The 21,760-nt window shown below is 34.9% G+C and overlaps 1 protein-coding gene across 6 annotated transcripts in view; it reads right to left on the bottom strand.

The window, feature by feature from the left end:
- polybromo (protein) overlaps positions 1 to 21,760 on the bottom strand; it is a 686,480-nt gene that overhangs the window by 219,460 nt on the left and 445,260 nt on the right. For all 6 annotated transcript variants that reach the window (XM_090406695.1, XM_090406694.1, XM_090406697.1 and 3 more), the window contains 2 exons: positions 8,265 to 8,437; positions 1,970 to 2,067 (listed from right to left, as the gene is read on the bottom strand). In XM_090406695.1, coding sequence (XP_090262821.1) covers positions 1,970 to 2,067; positions 8,265 to 8,437 — 271 coding nt within the window. The remainder of the gene's footprint in view (positions 1 to 1,969; positions 2,068 to 8,264; positions 8,438 to 21,760) is intronic.

Consider the following 21,760-nt stretch of genomic DNA (forward strand, 5'->3'; position numbering starts at 1 on the left):
AAACTGATAACCTACTGTAAATAAAAATGTGAACAAAAGTTTTCAAAATAATCAGTGACATAGCTTTTCTGAGAAACACTGAAATATACAAATATCACTGGTGAAACAGTGTGAAAACAAGAGCCTATGGAAACTGAAAACAAAATCTGAAGAAAACATTGATTGATTCAGCTAGGGAGGGCACAAATTTGTGTGGAAAGATAGAAAAATCAAAACCTCATGGAAGTTGTCTTTCAACTACCTTCATGTTAGAGTAACAGTAAATTGTAAGTCATCAACATATAGAGAGCACTACCTACTGTGGGAAAAAGCTGTTCAATGATTGAATTAACTTGGACAGCAAAGAGCATCACACTTAAGACTGAGCCATGGGAAATGGCTTCTTGTTGAAGAAGAAACCATTTCCCATGGCTTTTCTAGAGCTGAGATTATGTGCTTCTCATGACTTGGAAAACTCAACTAGACAAAGTTTTTAATAAAAACAGGAAAGTGTCCTCTGAGACCTAGGCTACAAAGATCTTTTTAACATACCATATTTCTAGGCTGTGCCATAAACGTTTTCTATATCAAAGAAAACAAACTAGATTTTGCATTTTTGGAATGCAACTTTTATACATGTTTCTAAATGGACCAATGGTCTAATATCATTTGGTGTCTATGAAAGTCACATTATGTGTTGGACAGCAGACCATTTCTTTCTAATATCAATGAAGTCTGACATTCACCTTACAAAGACACCTGGTCAGAGCAATAGGACAGTAATTGTTTGCTTGTGTTGAATCCTTTCGTTTGGGAATGGCAATGACAATTGTCTTACACCAATAATCTGACCTCATTTTGTAAGTAAAGTATTCTGTTGTATACTAAGAGAAGGAGATCCAAATAAGATGATGGAAAATGTTTTATTCATAATGAATGTCATCAAGATCTACTGCACTGACATGAGACACTAAAAAGAGCCCTTTTCATGTCCTCCTTGAATGGCTGATTGTATGGTTCCAGCCAATTTGTATAAAGGTTCAGCTGTATCTCCTGTTGCTCTTTCAATATTAAAAATTTGGGAAGATGTGAAGTCATTGCTGAGATTTTAGCAAGATTTTCTTCCAAAGTATCTGCAATGGCTTTGCAGACACAATGAGAAAATTCTCATTGAGTATGTTATTGTTATATTTTCATGATAGTTTAGGACACAAGAGTATGCAGAGAATTTGAAACAGGAAGTGATCTCCATTTAGTTTTGTGCAGGACAAAAATTAATATAATATTAAAAAGAAGTGTGTGTGTGTGTGTGTGTGTGTGTGTGTGTGTGTGTGTGTGTGTGTGTAGGAATGCTTTAAAAATAATCATAACTTGAGCAACTTTCACAGGTCAACTGAAGACACAAATATTATTCATGAAAAAAACCTCCTTCCCTGCCCTTTTTGCCAAATCAGAGGCCAGAGTAGTGCAAGACTACCAGGATCCCTCTTTTCAGATGATCGCTTGTTGCATGGCACAGCAAACACAGTTGCCAGGCATTGGATCTTAGAGAGTGTTGAAGATAGAATAGTAAAAAATTCAGAAGTAGCAAAGAATACAGGAATATCATCCACTGGGGGGGGGGGGGGGAAGAGTCCTCTCCATCCCAAACAGGTCCTTCATGGGCACCCATGGAAGCTGAGAATTAAAACAGTCAAGAAAGGCATGAGAGATAGATTTTTCTATTACAGAGTTGTATGTGATTGGAATAGCATGCCTATGGAGGTAGTGAGTGCAAATAGTGCAAACGAATTCAAGAGATGGTATGAGTGATATGTCGCTTCCCTCAATAAGTCCCTGACTCCCTAGAGGTCTTTTTATAATAATAATATCATGTCTATTAAATAATTAAAACACATGTTTTACATGAATAATTTCTAGAAATGACATAATATATGTGTTTTCAACAGATACACTTAACAATGATAACATAAAAGACTGCACATCAAACCTTTAATCCTTTTGGTAACCTGCGAATTTGCTTTTCAGCTTCCATATAACGGGATTCACAGATGAAAACATCTTGTTCTGGAATCTCTGTTGGCCTTCCTGTAGTGGATAGTGAGGATTAAAAACTCAGATTTTCATAAACTTAACATATGTATACATCACATCATATAAACAGGGATGAAAATAATTACAGACAAAAAAATTAGATTATGTAATAGAATTCTAGTACAGTGATAACATTTATACATTATCACAAATTACACAAGTGTTTTTTGTCATATATATATATACTTTACATATTTCCCTACTGAGTGTTCCTGGCAAGATCTATGCAAGCATACTTGAGAAACGGTTGAGAAGAATTGTGGAAGAAAAGCTTGGTGAAGAACAAGCTGGATTCAGGCCAAATAGAGGCTGTCAGGATCAGATCTTCACTTTACGACAAATAGTCGAGAAAGCATTGGAATATAACAGAGATCTGTATTTAAGTTTTGTCGATTTGGAAAAGGCATATGACAAGGTGCCAAGAGAGAAGCTATTCAATACGCTGCAGTTATATGGTGTCAATGGGGCATTATATCAAGCAATACTTAGTCTTTATTTGAGCTGAAAGTCAGCAGTTAGAATTGAAGGAAGTACAGGAAGATGGTTTAATGTTAAATCTGGTGTGAGACAAGGATGCACATTATCCCCTCTGTTATTCATGATCTATATGGATCACATTATGAAGGAAAGTGGTATTAAACATGATATCAAAATTGGAGATGTTAATGTCAGCTCTTTGCTTTATGCGGATGATGTTATACTTCTAAATAAATCCGCTACAAGTCTGCAAAATTCTCTGACTAAAATGAATAGCTGTTGTAATAGATATGGTATGAAGGTCAGCAATAAAAAGACAAAGACAATGAAAATAGGCAGAATCATTGAAAATGTCAACGGTGTTGTGAACGGAGAACCTTTGGAACAAGTGAAACATTTCAGCTACTTAGGCACGATTTTTAGTGAAGATGGTAAATTAAATATAGAAATAGACAACAGAATCAGCAAAGCTAGTATAGTAGGAAGTCAACTGAATAAATTCATAAGGAATAAGAGAGAAATTAGTGGAACACTAAATTAGCTGTATACAAGACAGTGTTCAAACCAGTTTTAACTTATCTGAGAGCTGGGTCAGAAGTAAAACACTTGACCAAAGACTAGAGACCGCAGATATGAGAGTCCTGAGAAAGATTATAGGCGTGAATAGATGGCATCAATGGCAGTATCATATTAAAAATGAGGATATTAGGAAAGAACTTGACATTGTCAACATCCAGGAATGCGTTAGCAGAGCTAATCTCAGGTGGTATGGTCACTTAAACAGAATGGGCGAAAAACGATTAGCAAAACAAGTGTTCTCTGCCAGGTTGGCAGCAAAATGACCCAGAGGAAGACCAAGATATGGGTGGATTGATACGGTACAAAGTGCCTTACACGATAGAAATATAAGAACCGATAATGTTGGAGTCTTGACAAGTAACAGACTAATTTGGAGGAAAATTGTAGATAGGAAGTTAGTAATGATGTAATTTTTTTCATGTAGTACTATCATATCCTGTACACCCCTTGAGGGTACATGGCATATAATTTTGTTTTAACAAATTCTGCATTTGACATGCTGATAACACAACTACCAAATGGTTTGTTATCCTTTCCTCTTTATAGAAAATCCACATATACATAAGTAATGATGCCACCACTTCTCCTGACAGCACAGCATTCTCAAAACACACACACACACACACACACACACACACACACACACCACAGAGCAAGGGCTATTTGTTCATATGACAGCCCTTGAAACCAAACTGAGATACCTTAGCAATGTTTTTTCACTAAATGAATACAACCTATATAAAGTAGATAAAGTACTGCATAACTCCATTCTTCCTGCAACCAGAAGAGGAGGGAAAGAGATTGCAGTATTTTATGTATTTGGAAAACTGATCAGGGCTTCTTACCTAGTACACTCCATCAGTCAGTATCTACCTGGCCATGGAATGAATGAGGATGTGCTGGCAAAATTTGGGATTTAGCCAACCAAATTATATTCTTATTGTCTTAAACCAAACAAAGTGATGGTATAATATGATGGAATTCATGCCAACTCAAGCATCACTAAATTAAACATGACACTCACTGTGTTTATCAGGAAACAGAATTAACATTGAAAGGTCAGCTACTGCAACAAACTTGAACTGAACATCAGTAGAATTCAAGATTTGGCACCATCAACAGAAAAGGAATGGAGATAGCAGAAGAAGTACCAGATAAACATAATAGGTGTCACTGAAACACAGAACACAAAAACAAGTGAAGTACCCTAAATAATAAATACAAGATGTTATATTTAAGCAATAATGATCAGGGAAAAGGAGTAGCAGCTATAGTTTTTCAATACTAAATATCTCGATAATCTTATACAATGCCAAGTAATATCCAGTAATAAGGGCACATATCAGATGGAACTAGCCTATGAGACTAATTTGTAATTATGGTCCTCTAGAGGATTCTACTAAGGAAGAATTGGAAAAAAATTTTTGTGGCATTAGAGAAGGCAGTTTTGTAAAAAAATGAAAAGTTGATTTTTGTTGGAGATCTAAACAGCTGAGTAGGAAATGATTACCAGACATATAGAAAGGTTGTGGGAAGATTTCGACAAAAGAGTAACATTAATTAGTACTTGCTAGATTTCTGTTTCAGGACATGGATCAGTCATTACTAAGATTATGTTCCAATATAAAGATGTGCACAAATTCACAGGGAGAGGAAACAAGTGATGAAAAGTCTCACTGACTATGTTATTGTTGATAGTGATGTCTTCATGCTAGTTCAGGACACAACAGTATGCAGATTTTAATTTTGAGCAGGACAAAAATTAATATTATATTAAAAAGAAAAGTGTGTAAGAAAGTTTTAAAAATAATCTAAACTTGAGAAACTTTTGCAGGTAAACTGAACACAAATGCACAAATATTATTCATAAAAAATGAGAGAGCATAAACACCAGAATCAAACCTTGGAAATTCACTGGCAGAACCCAAAGAAAATACTGCTTGATTTGGCCAGAGAAGAATGTAGTCAGGTTGTCTACAGGATAGCAAAATGATAATTCTATGGTGGATTCAGGAAGTTAACAATACAATCAAGGAAAAGAAGAAAGGCATTTAAATCAGTACATGCCTTAATAGAATATACATGATGAACAGAGTGAAATCCAGGAGTGACCCTAGTTTTCTCTCTGTTTGTCATATATTGAAGAACTTTGTTTGTACCACTCTTATAGAGCTCCTTTGTAAAAGTGTGCACAGACTAGATTTTATTCTTACAAGTTAGTTGTGAATGCCCTGACAGAGAATGAATTAAGGAGAGGTATGATAGGCATTGTGTATAAAGATTAGTGGGTGTCTCCCACAGTGTAACTTCTGTGGAAATAATCATAATAATACTGTTATAGGGAGGGAGGATAATTGGAAATTCTGAGAATGTATGTGCCTGTCTTCCTGTATACCGAAAAGGAGGAGTTACAGAAGAACAGTCTAATGTGTCTGGGATAAAAGGCCATATAGAGAACACGCACACATCTTAGCCAGATACAAGGTTTAAAAGGTGCTGAGTAACAGAAAACTGAAAATTCCAGAGCTTAGCTGCTTTCCCAGGTCAAGACTGACAGAAGGATCACTTGTGCTGGCCTTAGTAAGGACAAATCCTCTGATGTTATTACCAGATTCAGCATTCTCCATCCCACGTTGCCTTCATCACATGCTGGTTTAATTAACTGAATAAAATTCATTACCTTCCAACATTAATCGGAAGGATTGGAAGAAAGGAATAATTATCATTTCTTCCTTTCAATCTAAATGTAGAAAGGCAGCTGGTGTAGATGATATTTGTCCAGAAATGCTCAAATATGGAGGTATAAATGTTTTGCAGTGGCTACAATGCATAATTCAGAGGGACTGGTGAGAAAGTCAAATACCAAATGATCATAGTAGGACTCTGATAGTCTCATCTATAAAAGGTTGAATAAAGCTAAATGCGAGAATTAGAGACAAGTTTCTCTACTATAGTTTCCCTATAAAATTTATGCAAGCATACTTAACACATTCACTGCCAACTACAAGTACATATACTCGTAGTTGGTATATGAGCCTCACAAGCCAACTACGAATATACTCGTATGTCGATTACCGCCGGCAACAACAAGAATACTCGTACTGACTGACATTGAAGTGAAATTGCTTGGCGTGCGGAGCGTAGCAGCGAATGTGAGTGTATACTCGTAGTTGGTATATGAGCCTCACAAGTCAACTACGAATATACTCATATGATACTTACTGCCAGCCACGAGATTACTTGTACTGACCTTGAAGAAGTGAAAGTGCTTGGCGCGCGGTAACAAACTATGCCCGAGGAGGATGGCAGCAAACGTGTTAAGAAGCTGAGAAAAATTGTGGGAAAGAAACTAGGGGAGGAACAAGCTGGATTCAGGCCAAATAGAGATTGTGAAAATCAGATTTTCATTTAAAAAAAAAAATTATGGGAATATAACAACTCAATTTAAGTTTTGTATAAATATATATATATATATATATGGAAAAGGTATGAGAAGGTGACCAGAGAAAAGTTTTGCAAAACACCACAATTACATGGAGTAAATGGAATATTATACTGAGCAATATATAGTTTATATTTAAGTTATAAGCAGTCGAATTGAAGAGGTACAGGAAGATGGTCTGATGTAAAATCAGGTGTAAGACAAGAGTACATATTATCACCACTCATATTCATCATGTACATGCATCACATTATGAAAGAAAGTGACAGTGAACCTGATATTAGATATCAAACTTAGCTCTTAGCATATGATGTACTCCTAAACACATCCAATGCAGGTTTGCAGGATTCTCTAACTAAATTGAATAATAGCTGTAACAAATTTGTGATGAAAATCAGCAATAAAAAAAGCAAACTATGAAAATAGACGAAACATAAAAAAACTTCAGCCACTTTCTCCATGGAGAACCTATAGAATAAAATATTATTATTATTATGTTACACATCCAGGGAGTCCAAAGACTCATCAAGGTAGGGCATCTACACTACAACACTGTCTTCACCACACCACCAACCAATACATCAATGGCATCTACCATCCACTATCACCATTAGTATTTGCAGAGACAATCACAAACATCCATGACCATGGTGGGATTCGAAGCTGCAGACTTTTGGCTGGAAAGTCGGTACACTAACCACAACATATCAACTATTTTGACACAGTATTTAGTGAGGAAGACAAATTAAATTTAGAAATAGAAAACAGAATAATCAAAACTGGTATGTCAGGGAGCCAAATGAATAAATTTATATGGAATAAGAATGAGATCAGCCAAAATACAAAACTAATAGTACACAAAACAATGTTCAAACCAGTTTTAAGTTACGGATCTGAAAGTTGGGTTATAAATAAATGAACAAATAAATATATGAGAGTTCTTAGATAAATAGGAGCTTGAACACATAGTATCAGCAACACAATTATATTTAAAATGGAGATATTAGGAAAAAACTTGATATTGTTAACATTCAAGAATTCATGTGTGGGGGCTAATCTGAGGTGGTATGGTCATTTAAAACAGAATGGAAGAGGAAAGGTTAGCAAACAGGTGTTTGATGCCAAGATTTCAGGAAAAAAAGCCCCAGATGAAGACCAAGTTCTGGGTGGACTAATTCAGTTAGAAGTATCATAGAAAATCAAAATGTTAGAAATGACAATTTGGAGAGAGTTGACAAGTAATAGACTAATTTGGAAGAAAACTATTGATAGGAGATAGTAATAATGTAAACTTAATCATGTAATATAGGTCTGTACACTCCTTCTAGGTACATATAAAAAAATCCTTGATGAACAAGATCACTTTCCCATGTAAATTAGCATAATCTTTCATCTAAAATATAAAAAATGATTATGTAATATAGAAACCCAGGTTTGATAAGGATGATTATTTCATATACAATGACAATCATTCTACAATCTAAAATGGAATATAAGAACTGATGGAAAAGTTTAACAAACTAAATGAAACAGTAGTGATAAATCACTTAAATGCTATAAAGATAATTAAGGAAATGATAATACCTTCTTCTACAATTATAAGAAATTACAATATCTACATTATTATGCTCTTTCACATATTTAACATGAGAATTTTTTTTATATTCTTTTCATTCACGTTAATGACACATACTAGTAATGTAATCTTTGTAGTCTAGAACAGCACAACGACCAATGATACTCAGAAGAGGATTTGTGTCTTCAATAGAACTTAAAAATACTTCTTGCTTAAAGAACAGTCTTGTGGGTGGATGCTGAACTTCTTGTGGGGTGACAAACCATGGACCATGAAAAAAGGCATTCCCACTGAAAAATTAAAAACAATTACATAACAATACAAATGCTGATTTAAAGATATTGTAATATTTTATTATGTTATATAAATTAGAATGAACAGAATTCTGGAATATATGATAAAACTGATTAGTCATACAAATACAAGATTATATTTTTGTGTGTGTGTGTTTATTCAAAATTTCAAAAAAGTGTTATGTGTAATATGAATTGTGCATGTTAAGGGAACTATGGGATAACATGGCATCCCTTTAACTTAACTGGGATTCTTCAGTTCCAATGCTGTATGCCCATGCAGAAAGCAACGGTTAAATGTATCAACGAGAGCAATACACTATCCTCTTATAAACTTTGGTTTATGAAAAGCTAGAGACCATAGTACTTTCTGTCCAGGAATAATACAGGTTTTAACATGTAAATTCTAATGTAAATTATGTAAGTATAAGTTTACATCACCTTTGTTACTACTAAAATTATCTCAAAAGTAATTAAAAAAAAAAAAAAAAACTGGTTTTTACTCAGATGTGAGTAGGAGCTGGAAGAGTATGAAAGGGTTTAGTGTTGCTCATGGATAAGGGATAATATCTGTGGGAGAGATCATAGAAGATCTCCCCCACAGATGAAATAACTAAAAAAGTTTTAATACAGCCAGAAAGAAAGCTTTGGAATGTACTACTGGCAGAGCAGAAACCAATGAAAGCAATTTAGAGAGAGAGAGAGAGGGAAGAATTTAATATGTTAGATAGAAATTGAGGATGCTTTAATACAACAAGTTCCATATAAAAGGAGAAGTGGTTCTCATAAACAGGGAATTGTGGGATGATCCCAAAGTCAGAATACAAATTGCATGTTGCAGTTTGTTTCTACAACCACCCAAGATTATAAAGGATGCATCAAATGTGGAAGACTTGGACATCTAGTTTTGGCTTTCCCAAAAGTCATTGCCTAACAAAAACTGCCTAAATAACATCCAATCTTTCTTGATGCAAGAAATCACAGAAATCATGTCTGCATTTTCCTTTGCTAAGAAGACAGGAGAATTAATCATACCAGTTAATTTAAAAGAAATTAATTGCACAGGAACAAGATAAAAGGAAAAACAGCAGAGTAAAATGTAAAAACAGATGGCGGGTTGTGGTTGTTTGGAATTATGACTCTAGCAACTAAAGACTATGTGGTCAATGTATTGACTGCATGCATTCTGGTAATTTTTTCTGGGTCATTTTGTTATTTTGTGGGATGGGGGAAACCCACTACTTTCATAATAGGCTGGTTAACTCACCCATTTTCCTTTGAGTGTTAGGCTCAATGACCTATCACAGCTAAGTAACTCGGCTTCTTTGAAACCCAGTTAACTTACCTTCAGATGAAAAAAAAATCTGTATAATGGGTCTTTACATTCTAAATGGGATGTAAAGTAAGTCTTTCCAATCAAAGGACACTGACTAGCTACAGAGAAGCCATAAACTGAGAAAATAATACCTGTTTCCAAAGGTATAACATCAAAAGCACAAGATTCCTATGATATTCACAACAGTCCTATAACATCCAAGACGTGACACAGATATACAATCAGCAGATGAAATGACTTTGGAGTGTGAATTCAATGATACAACTGAACTAAGGAATAAGAATGGAAAAGACAGATATGAACAACTCATGAAAGAAAGAAATAATTAAAAATAAAAATGAACTTTCAAAGATAACACTTCCAAAAAGTGAGCACAAACATCAAAAGGGTAACTTTTGGAATCTTAAATTTTTTGCCTTCTTTGGAAAAAAAATATAAATAGGATTCCTTCTCTTGAATGAGGAAACTTTTGGGCACTGAAAAATTGTGAAATATGAATGCTGAATTTTTACATTTGATTTAGAACATTTAAAGAAAGCTTTTATGTTGGACTTTCTCATTTTGGCATTCCATAATAAAGGCCTGAAGTAGCTCAAAAAAAAAAAAAAAAAAAAAAAAAAAAACATGTTTGGTCTCAAAGAGCAAGTCTTCCAGATTGGTCCTTAGATAATCTAGAACAAGTTAAAATTTTTCTAGATTATCTAATTTATATTCTTGAGTGAGGTTAAAAACTTCAAACATTTCATTCTCACAGTAGGCTACTGAGGAAGACCTATTCCTGTGGAGGGCTAGAGTTAATGCGTGCGTGCGTGTGTGTGTAAATATGTTACTTGTGCTTGTTTCACTTGATTAATTAAAGGTTTGGTTTCAATTAAAAAAAAAAGAAACAGTGAGGACAGAGACTGAAGCATAACAGTACTAGCTGTATATGAAGACCATACGTGTATGACGACTCAATGATTAAAGGTGTGCTGGAGAAGAGGATGCACAAGGCATGTTTTCTAGGTGGTAAAATGAGTAGAGTGATTGAGGCATTGGATATGAGGAGGGAGCATGCGAGGGAGTTGATGGTTTTAATAGGTACTTGACAGAGGACAAAGAGCATGTCAGAATAGATATCAGGAGGCTGCTTAGAATAAAAGAGAACAGTGTGACAGGAAGGGTAGTAAGCGTGTTGCCTAGGTATGACTGTGGTGAGATGAGGTGGAGAGCAAGAATTATGAATGGTATGTTGGCTGAAATGTGTGAGGAGATAATGTGTGGAATGAATTTGAAGGACAATTGTATGAGAGCGATGGACTGCATTTGAGTGGTTATGGTGCGAGTCACTTGGAGAGACTGTTGCTGGAAGGTAAAGAAGTGAGTATATAGAATGAATCAGATGAAGTGGGAAGTGATGTGGAAGAGCAGAAGAGTACGACAGGAGAGATTGAAGAGGTGGTTATGAATGAGGAAGTAATGGCATGAGTATGGAAAATGAGAGAATGGGTGTGCAAGATGAACAGGGAAATGGGTAGGCTCAGGGTGGACAGGGGTACACAGCATGAGAAAGGTGGATGCTCCAAGTGGATGTGAGAGCATGTGTAGACAGGAAAGGAATGGGATGACCTGGGATCAAGAAAAAACAGTTGGAATTGAAGAGGGTTCTAAAATGAATAAGCAGAAAGAGAAATGGCCCCAGTCGAGCATGGAGAGATCACATCGAATGAGTGTTATCAGTGGAACTAGTTGTAGATCCAGGAATGAGCTGTTGTGTCTATATACAAATGCTAGAAGTGTAAGAAATAAGGAAGTAAGGAAGAAATAAGAAGATGAAATGGTTGCACTAATTGAGTCTGTTCATCCAAAAATTGTTGGAATAAGTGAGACATGGTTAGATGAGGACGACATCCTGACAGGAATTGAAGAGATGGAAGGATATGATGTGTTTCATGAAGATAGAAGGGGTAAAAAGGGAAGGAGAGTGCTATTGATGATAGAGAAAGAGTTATGCCCATACAAAGTAGAGATGCAAAAGGAAAATAGTGCCAGTGGTTTTGAGGCAGTATGGTGTGAGATAGAAGTGAATGGAATGAAATACTTGATTGGATGTTGTTATAGACCAGGAAATGTGCCAAATCAAATTAGCCAAGCAAATAAGAAAAGAGTGATCATTATGGGTGATTTTAATTATGGCAATATAGACTGGAATGATGAGATAGCAACTGGAAGTAAAGAAAATGAGTTTCTCGAGTTTTTGAGGGATAACTACTTCAGACTGTATGTAACAGAGGGCACACGAGGATTGAGGGTCTTGGATTTGGTCATCTCATCAGAGGATGTAATTATAAATGAAGTGTCAAATCACCCACTAATTGGTGAGAGTGACCATGAGGTGATTACCTGGGTGATTGCCAGCAGTGTGAGGACCTCTGTAAGAAAAGGGTATATGTGGAACTACAAGGCGGGGGGGGGGGGTGATTATGAAGAGCTTAGGAGACAGCTTGCAGGTGTAACATGGAATGAGGAGTTAGCTGGAAAAGAGATCTATGCAGCTTGGGGGATTTTCAAAAAACTATCCAGTAGATGTAATGTCTAAATGTATTCCAAGGGTAAGAAGGTTAAATAAGGTAGGTGTGAAATGGATGAATAAAGAGATTAAGCATGCAATACAGAGAAAAAGGGCATTATAGGGGCAGCATAAAAGAAGTGGAAATAACCAATTTCATGAGGACTACAAAGACCAGGCAAGGTCGGTGACTTGGTTAGTGAGGGTAGCTAAAGAGAGGCATGAACAGCAGTTAGCTAATGAAGCCAAAAAGAATCCTAAGGAGTTCTTTCGAAATGTAGCCAGCAAAAGAAAGAATGATTATGGAAGGATGACATTGATTGGAGAAAATGATATAAAGACAGCTGTTGCAGAAGGTATGGTGGAGATACTTAATGAGCAGTTCATAAAGGTCTTTCAATCTTGTGAATGTGACTTCATGGAGAGACTGAGAGCAGTTGATGATGGGGAAGAGAGAATGACTGTAAGTGAGCAAGAGGTGTATGGGGAGTTGAGCAAACTAGATGTAAATAAGGCTGTGGGACTTGATAATATATCACCACGTATTCCGAAGGAATGTGGCAGGGAGTTGATGCCGGCCTTGACATATTTTTTTAATATGAGTCTTGCACTCGGTCAAGTTCGTAAGGAGTGGAAGGAGGGCAAGATTGTGCCACTTCATAAAGGAGGTGATAGAACTCAAGCATTCAAACTATAGGCCTATCTGTGTGTCAGGTGTTGTAGTTAAGTTGTTGGAGAAGCTTGTGGGAACTAGAGGAGAAGGATATACAGTAATATACAGTGGTATCTCACTAATCCGAACAAATAAAAACCGTGCTTGTTCGGATTAGCGAATTTCCCCCTCAAGAGATAACAATAACTAGCGTTTAAGACAAAAATAATCAGATTCCAATGGAACATCAATTTAATTCTGTAAATAAATGAAGTGACTGATAGAAAAAAAGCTACTGTAACGTAAAACTGAAAAAATAATGCAGTACACAAGTGTATTTTAGTAAAAAAAAGTTTGTATGTACCTGTATTGTTGAGGATTCTGATTTAATAAAATTGCATAGTTCAATTTAATTAACATAGTTCAAATTAAATTAATAACTTAATTCGCGTAAAAATATCGCTTTCTTGTACACAACACAAAAAAAAAAGTTTTTTTATTTCTTTGTAAAAAATTCACTGATTTTCTTTTGCTTCTTGGAAGCTAAACTTTTTTTGAATGCTTCTTCTCAGAGCTGCATTAGCAATAAAATTTTGTGGAATGGCATATCATTCTGGTTAACCCATTCTATACACATATTAAAGCTGTCAACTGCCTCTTCATGTTTTACTTTTTTTTTTCCTTCGAGTTCTTTATCAACTAATTCATTCTGTTAATAATAGTTAAAATAATAATTATTCAATAAAAATAATAGTATGCAAAATAATACATAATAAATAAAACTTTTTTCTTTCGAACCGCAGTTCGGATTACTGGATGATTCGGATTAGTGAGATACCCACTCTACTTAGATTTTGCAAAGGCATTTGATAGATTACTGCATGATAAGTTGATAGTCAAACTGGAGTGGATAGGGTTGAATATTAGATTGGTGCATTGGATTGGAGACTGGCTATCTGATAGGTATCAATAAGTTGTGTATAGGGGGAGCGATAACCAGGAAAAGGAAAGTTACTAGTGGTGTGCCTCAGGAGTCTGTTTTAGGGCCATTGCTGTTTAACTTGTATATTAATGATATTGGTGATGATTTGGATGGAGATATTCAGTTGTTTGCAGATGATGCAAAGTTGGGACGAACCATGAAGAGTAGAGATGTTGTGGCCTTACAAGAAGACATGAATAAATTGAGTGATTGGACATAGGAATGGGGATGTGAGTTCAATGCAAGGTTTTAAAATTTGGAAAACAAAAATGGGATGCAGAATTTATGCTTGGTGTGGATATATTGTTGGAGGTTGAGGAAATAAGAGATCTTGGGGTGATAGTGGATAAAGATTGGAAATTTAGGGGACACATAGCCAAAATTGTGAAGACAACACAGAGGCTTCTGGGAATGATGTGGAGGACACTGACTTGTAGAAGTACGGAGATTCTTGTTCTATTGTATAAGGCTTTGATTAGGCAACACATGGACTATTGTGCCCAGCTATGGTCACCTGGTTTTCAGAAGGATGAAGAGATGTTGGAGAGGGTCCAGAGGCGACTGACCAAGGTAGTTTCTAACTTCTAGAATGTCGAGTATGAGGAAAGATTGAGAAGATGCAACTTGCAGAGTTTGGTGGACAGGAGGAAGAGGGGAGATATGATAGAGACCTACAAGTTGTTAAAGGGTTATTATAGGATCAATGCTGGAGAGGTTCTACAGAAAATAGTAGATCAGGGGAGAACCAGAGGTCATCCCTGGAAGCTGTATAAGGAGGGGTGTGAGTAGGGGAGTGAGAAGCAGGTTTTTTTCATGCAGAGTTGTGAATGATTGGAATGCCTTGCCTGAGAGTGTGGTGTCTGCAGAGAATTTGAGTGTGTTTAAAGCACAGTATGATGAGCTGTGTGTTTGATAAAAGGATCTCCTAGATGAGTCTTTGACTTCATGGGATCTTGGGTAATAATAATAATAATAATATATATTCTTGAGTGAAGCCTTACGTCACAGACTCAATCTTAACCGTAATAACTGTCTCACTATCGCAAAAGTCTGGCAAATTGTTATCCTCCACTGTATAAAATAAATGTATCAACTATAGTTTAATTTTATTTAATTATAGTACAATAGTATTTAGTCCTTAAACACGCTACTGTATAGATAGAGGAATTCCAATGTAAGCATGCACACTGATGTGTTTTTTTGAATGTAATTCCTATTGTTGTTTAACCACCTTACCGGCCATTAAAGATCAAATACACACCCTCAAAAGCTTCGTATCCATCATAAATTTCAATGTATTATCAATGATATTACAATTTTAATATGCACTTCGCATCCATGGAAATGTGGATGTATATATACGTCCTGGCCAATAGTGTGGTTAATAACTGTATACTGATGATGTCTTATGATACGTAAGACAAAATATTTACATATTATTAAAAAGTTAATTACTGTAGCATACATGTGAATTTATAGTCAAGAATATAATTTCTTGGCATCTTTAATTTAAGGGAGAGAACGAGGGATCACCCATGGAAATTGTGTAAGAGTGTGGTTAGCAATGGAGTTAGGACTCAATTTTTGGTTGGAGGTTGGTGAATGGGCTGTTAGAGGTAATACTGAGTGCTTCATCAGTGAATGAGTTCAAGGAGAGACATGATAAGTATTGTGAATAATGGGTCTTCCACAATGAGTCTGCTGACTGTATGGAGATATCCATATAATAATTAATAATATATTCATAAATTATTTAAGTTCACATATTAAGAGTTCAATTTCTCTATTTGCTGATGATGTGAAGTTGGGCATATAAGTCAATTGTCGGATGGCTTAAGTTCTTTAAAGGATGATCTTAAATCACTTGGAGGAATGGGGAAAGCAGAATTCAAAATTTAATGTAAGTGAATGCAAATATATCTGGTTTTTAGGAAGAAGATGGATATAAATTGGGAATTAGATGAATATAAACTGGGGTTAAAAAAAACAAAAAAAAACACGAATACAAAGATTGGAGGTTATGGTTGACAAGGAATTTAAATTCAGAAATCATATTGTCAGGACAACTAGTGAAGCTCAGAAGATTGTGGGATTATTAAAAGAAGTTCCAAATGTAGGAAAAAGGATGTAATGAATTCACTGTTATACAAGTCTAATCAGAGCAATAGATTATGGCTATGAACTTTAATTGCCAATGTTTTTAATGGATATTAAGAAAATTGAGGATATTTAATTTTCTGTATATTTTTATTCATTTTTTTTTTTACCTAGTCTGGAAAGCCCACTTTAGAGACCAAAAATGAAACTTTCAAGATACATCAGGCCTCTAATGAACAGAGAAGTGGTCTCAAATCAGTGATGAAATTCATCTATGCTTAAAGACAATGGCATATACAACTATACAACCATGCTCATGGTGGGATTTGAACTTGTAGCCTGTTGGTTGGAGATACCTATTCATTGGAATGAATATGCAATCAACTCAGCCAACAATTCAAGGACAATATATATATATATATATATATATATATATATATATATATATATATATATATATGTATATGGTAGATACCAGGAGCTTGCTAGATTGGCTGAACTGAGCTTTTTTAGAGGATATAAATATTTTTAGAGACAAGGGTTAGAACAAATATAAAAAATAGATGACAGTTGGTCTTTTGGTAGACTGTAAAAAATAGAAACTATCACCTCTATCTTTAGTTGGTGTTTACCAGATCCCATGTGAATGTAATTTGATATATTTTGGGCAGAGAGGCCATTTTTTTGGGAAGGAAAAAAAAAGCATTAACTGAACATCAATACAATACTACACTGAATACACAAAACTGCAAAAGTCTGGTATGGTACGGCACAGTATTGACCCTAAACACAATATCCTGTGGGATGAAGCTTGTCTTCTTCATAGAAAGAAGCAGTTTTAAATATGAATGCATTTTCAAAGAAAGTTGTGAAGCCCATTTACACTGGCCTAACCTGAATCTGAATGACTCTCTCTCCCAAAAGTTTGGAAGATTCTCATTTTATATACACATCAAAAATAGTTTTAATATTATTTATTAATATTAATTTATAAAATGTGGCGAATGTTTTTAAGTGGAAAACTGATTGTTGTATGTACCTTGTATTCTTGTTCTTTGATTTATTTGTTATTTCTACACACTATTATTTTTAGAACGAAATATCTTTACTTTCATTAAAGTTTATTACTGTTGTTATTGTGCAATTTTGTTTTAAAAAACTAATAAAAAAAGATAAAAAAAGTGAGAGAATGAATAAGGAAAGAATAAGCTGTCTGAACATGCAGAACCCATCCCACCTTCCAGTGGTGTAATTCATGGTACTGTTTGGCCAGAATGGTGATCAGTATATGGTTCACCTTGCTCTTCTTCCCCCCCCCCAACTAAAACCACATTTTGGTTTTAGTTAGATGTATAAATTTGTGTATTTTGTCAAGTTCATGCTACTGCCACAACAAACGAACATGTCTCCTGATGGAAGGCTAATAATAATAATATAATAATTGGTATTATAAAAACGACTAAGACTAAAACAGGTGAAATCCTTCTAAATAAAAAGTATAACACGATTTAATCAAAATCTTACTACCTGATTCTTATTTTAACTTGAAAATAAACTTCTTGGGCATTGAGTAAAGTGATGTGAGTAAACTTCAAAAAGGAAAGTGAACTGAAGATGATTTATCCAGATATACAGAAATATGTTTTAGAAGAATTTTCAGACAAGTGATAATGACAACAGAAAACACCTCCCAGATTCCTGCTGTGAACATGCAGGCAACCATTTCAAAAATATATGTTCACAAATTCATGTGGAGAGAACACAAAAGAAGAAAAGTTTTATAAACTATGTTACTGATGATAGTAAGTTAGTTGATAATACTATACTATGTTACTATCGGCATGTTTCAGATTTATCCAAATTATGAGAGGGTACTTAAAAATAAAAGGCTAATGAGTAAACTTATTCCACAGTATAATTTCTCAAAAAATTTTCTTTTAGCACTAGCTACCAGCATATTTATCAAAAGAGGTTTTTCAGAAAGGGAAATATTTATGAAGAAGCCATACATAGACTTCTCCCAAAAATACTAGAAAATTCTCTTCACTATATCTTGATTAATAATCCATAATTATTCTCTACATTTTAAAATTTTAAATAAATGTTCCATTAATATTTTTATTTTATTTGAGGAAATAAACAACATTTGTTCTGATGGTGTTTTTTTTTTTGTTTTTTAAATAAATGTTCTCTGTAAAATTTAATGATAATTTTATAAAATAATTAATTGAAATAAAGAATGTTATTAATCAACCATATTTTATAGATACATGTAGAAAGAAACTTAAAGATTCAAAAATTTACCAGAGAGCTTATGAGAGCATAAACTTTTACATTGAAATTGCTGTGGCTTGCACTATTCAAAAGACATGAACTCACCTTTTATTTGTGCAATGATTAGTTTTCACTGGCCTGATATGTTTGTTATCATCATATTACCTTCGACTATACAGAAACCTTAAAAGAGCAACGAGCCTCTGCTAAACATAACATGGCAATCCCATGTCAAAAGGTTCAATTCATCATAAGCGAAGTCTTTGTAGGTGCATAATGAAATATTAAAGTATAGAGCAGGGGTGTCCAACCTGCAAGCAGGCCTGGACTGTTAGTAATGCAGTCCTATAAGATCTTAAACTTTTAACATTATTATGTGATGCAAAAAATATGCTGTCTTTCTTTCCGTTTTGACACAGGAATCTGAGAATAGGTTTCAAGATTTCAGAAAAAATGATCAATTTTTTTGTATATTTGTGACTCCATTTTCAGTCAACATAAATACATTACCTTCGAATTTTCAAATGGGATGCATGGAGCTGCAATCAGATATTCAACTCAAAGAAAAATTTGATCATGTCTCTTTGTTAGATTTTTATGAGACCTATCTTCATGGAGAAAAATATCCTTCACTTCACAATCATGCTTTATTCATGTCATCACTTTTTTTGGTAGTACGTACATTTGTGAACAACTAGTTTCAAGAATGAAGCATACAAAGAGTAAAGTTAGATCAAAAATTTCTGTAGAGAACCTTCAGAACTCATGATGAATTGCAACCACTTCCATTGAACCAGACATCGATGCATTAGTTTCATGTAAACAAGGCCAAATACCTCACTAGTTTTTTTTATGCTGCCCTCTTTATTTAATGTTATAATAAAAAAAAAATTTAAAAATAAAGGAAGTTTTGTTACTTATATACACTAAATATATTATACATTTTATATGCGGCCCAAGACAATTCCTCTTCACTCAATGTGGCCTAGACAAGCCAAAAGGTTGGACACCCATGGTATAGAGCAAAAAGTCTTAAAATCTGGAATAAATAACATATATAATGGAGGATATTATAGATCCATTTGTATTTTATAGACAAATGCGGAAAAATTTAAAAGACCCGAAAGAATTTACCAAAGAGTTTATGAGAAAGTTTTTATTAGCTGTGGCAAATTTTTCTACATTTAGCTATGAAGTTTTCCTTTCATTATCATGTTAATGCCAAATCAAAGCCTCGTGGTTCAACTTATACAAGGGGGGGGGGGTTGGAAAGTTCTGATAAACACCTAGAACAAAAATGATATTAATGCAACTGATATTATTTTTATATCATTTGCTTTAATATTAGTATGGGAAGAGTTATTACCTAGGTGTTTATCAGAACTTTCCAGCCCCCCCCCCTCATGTTAATGTGTGTGTGCGCGTGCGTGCGTGCATAGTAGATTCCAGTTAACTAGGACACACAGACTAGAACATTTTGATCCAATTAAGTGGCTGTCCCAATTATGTAAACTTTCATGTTAATAGTTAAAAAGACAAACTAATATTTCACTGTAAATTAAAGATGCCAAGAAATTATATTCTTGGTTGAATCCTTTATCCAAGTGTAAGAAAACAATGTTTGTGTGTGAAGAAAGTTTAGAGCTGGGCTACTTGTATATAGAAGCTAATGACTTTACATTAATTGCCTTAGTATCCCAGAATGCAAATCACACAACTTTTCAAAGATGTATAATGCTATGCTTTATGGGAAGAGTTATTACCTAGACTAGCTTTGGCCTTTATTGACAGTGCCATAATGAGGGCATGACGAAAGAGGCACCTGCCACGTGCGCAACTAGGTTTGGGGTGCAAAATGTAAAAATAAAAATAAATAAATAGATATAAAAGTCCGCTATTTTATATTGTATTTTTAAATTTCGGCAATACACGGCTTTAGACACAAATTCTACAACATGCTGCAACTCATTTTGATGGGGTTAATAGTAAGTATTTAACATATTGCATTTAGTAAAATTTAACTTGCTACAGTTAAATTTTTCAAAATTTTTGTCATTTTTGGGTTGGGGGATGCAAGTTAGACACTTGCCACAGGCGCTTCATATCCTCGTTACTGTACTGTTTATTGAGGTATGTTTAAGTGAAGGGATACCTATCCAAAAACCTCTGAGTGATCTACAAGATCACTCTAAATCTCGTTGAGTGACCCTAAAGGATCACTACTAAATTCATTACTCCTGACTTGAATCACTCCAGGATAGGAAATTCCATGGCTGTTCCACCCAATGACAGGCAAAAACCTGCTACCATGTAGAGCCTCTGAGGAGCATTTATTAATGCTCCTCAAACACAATGAAGAGCATTAATAAATGTCATCAGTAGGAGCCAGACCCAGGAGAGATATCATGGTTGAAATAATGCAGAAATCCTATACCTCACATATACAAGTAGTCAAAAGGCATCACACCTTACTACTAAAATACTATGGATTAGAGATAGATATTGAAAAATTTTTCACTTGATTATACTATAAATTAAAGATGAAAAAAAAAAAAAACTGCCACCAAACAGAGCTTCTCTACTCCCCAGGAAGTAAGCAATTCACTGACAAGTATTGTTCCAGGAAGTAAGCAATTCACTGACACGAGGGTGGTTCCATAAGTTTACAGCCTGAATAACTTTTAGTGAAAGAAAGAAAATAATTGTGTCACTTTTCAACATAATCTCCCTTTACTTCAACACACTTTTCATGTCTTTGAATTAACATTTCTATGCCCTTGAAAAAATACATCAAAAAATGCACTCCTCATCTGTTCTCCTTTAAGGCATTGCACAGTTTGTGCAGGAGTGAATGCATAATATTCTGCATTCATGGTAGTATTCCTTTCCTTGAAGTCAATCAAGAGAATTCCCCAGCAATCCCAAAAGATTGTTGCCATGATCTTCTTGGTGGACGTTGGCTTTTCTCATCAGTGCTTTGCCTGGTTTGCACAACTCCATGGATTCCCATTTGGAAAGAAGATCATAATAAAGGACAATGGTTTCATCCCTGGTGACAATGAATTCCAGCACTTCTCTCTGGAATCAGAGAGAAGCGGGAACAGGTCACACGATACTCCTTCTGTATTGAAGAGAAAAGTCGGGGCCACCCACTGACCTTGCACTGACCTTCTCATGAATGATGCAAAAGATGGCTGTTATATAAAGCCCCAACCTTGATGAGATTTCTTTTCAGCTGTCTGTCATTGAGCAGTTTCTCCTCAACAAGAGAGACATTCTCCTCAGTCATCACTTCCAAAGGCCGACCATCGCGAGGATTATCTTCGATGCTTTCTCATCCTAAGCACAGCTGTTTAGTCTATTCCTTTACGGTGAAATATGAAGGAAAAGCTTCTCCATAAACACCATCCAATTGCTGTTGAATAGCATTT

The sequence above is a fragment of the Typopeltis vanoorti genome, chromosome 16 (genome assembly GCF_054136105.1).
Source record: "Typopeltis vanoorti isolate ZY-2024b chromosome 16, IOZ_Tvanoo_1.0, whole genome shotgun sequence".
NCBI classification, from domain to species: domain Eukaryota; kingdom Metazoa; phylum Arthropoda; class Arachnida; order Uropygi; family Thelyphonidae; genus Typopeltis; species Typopeltis vanoorti.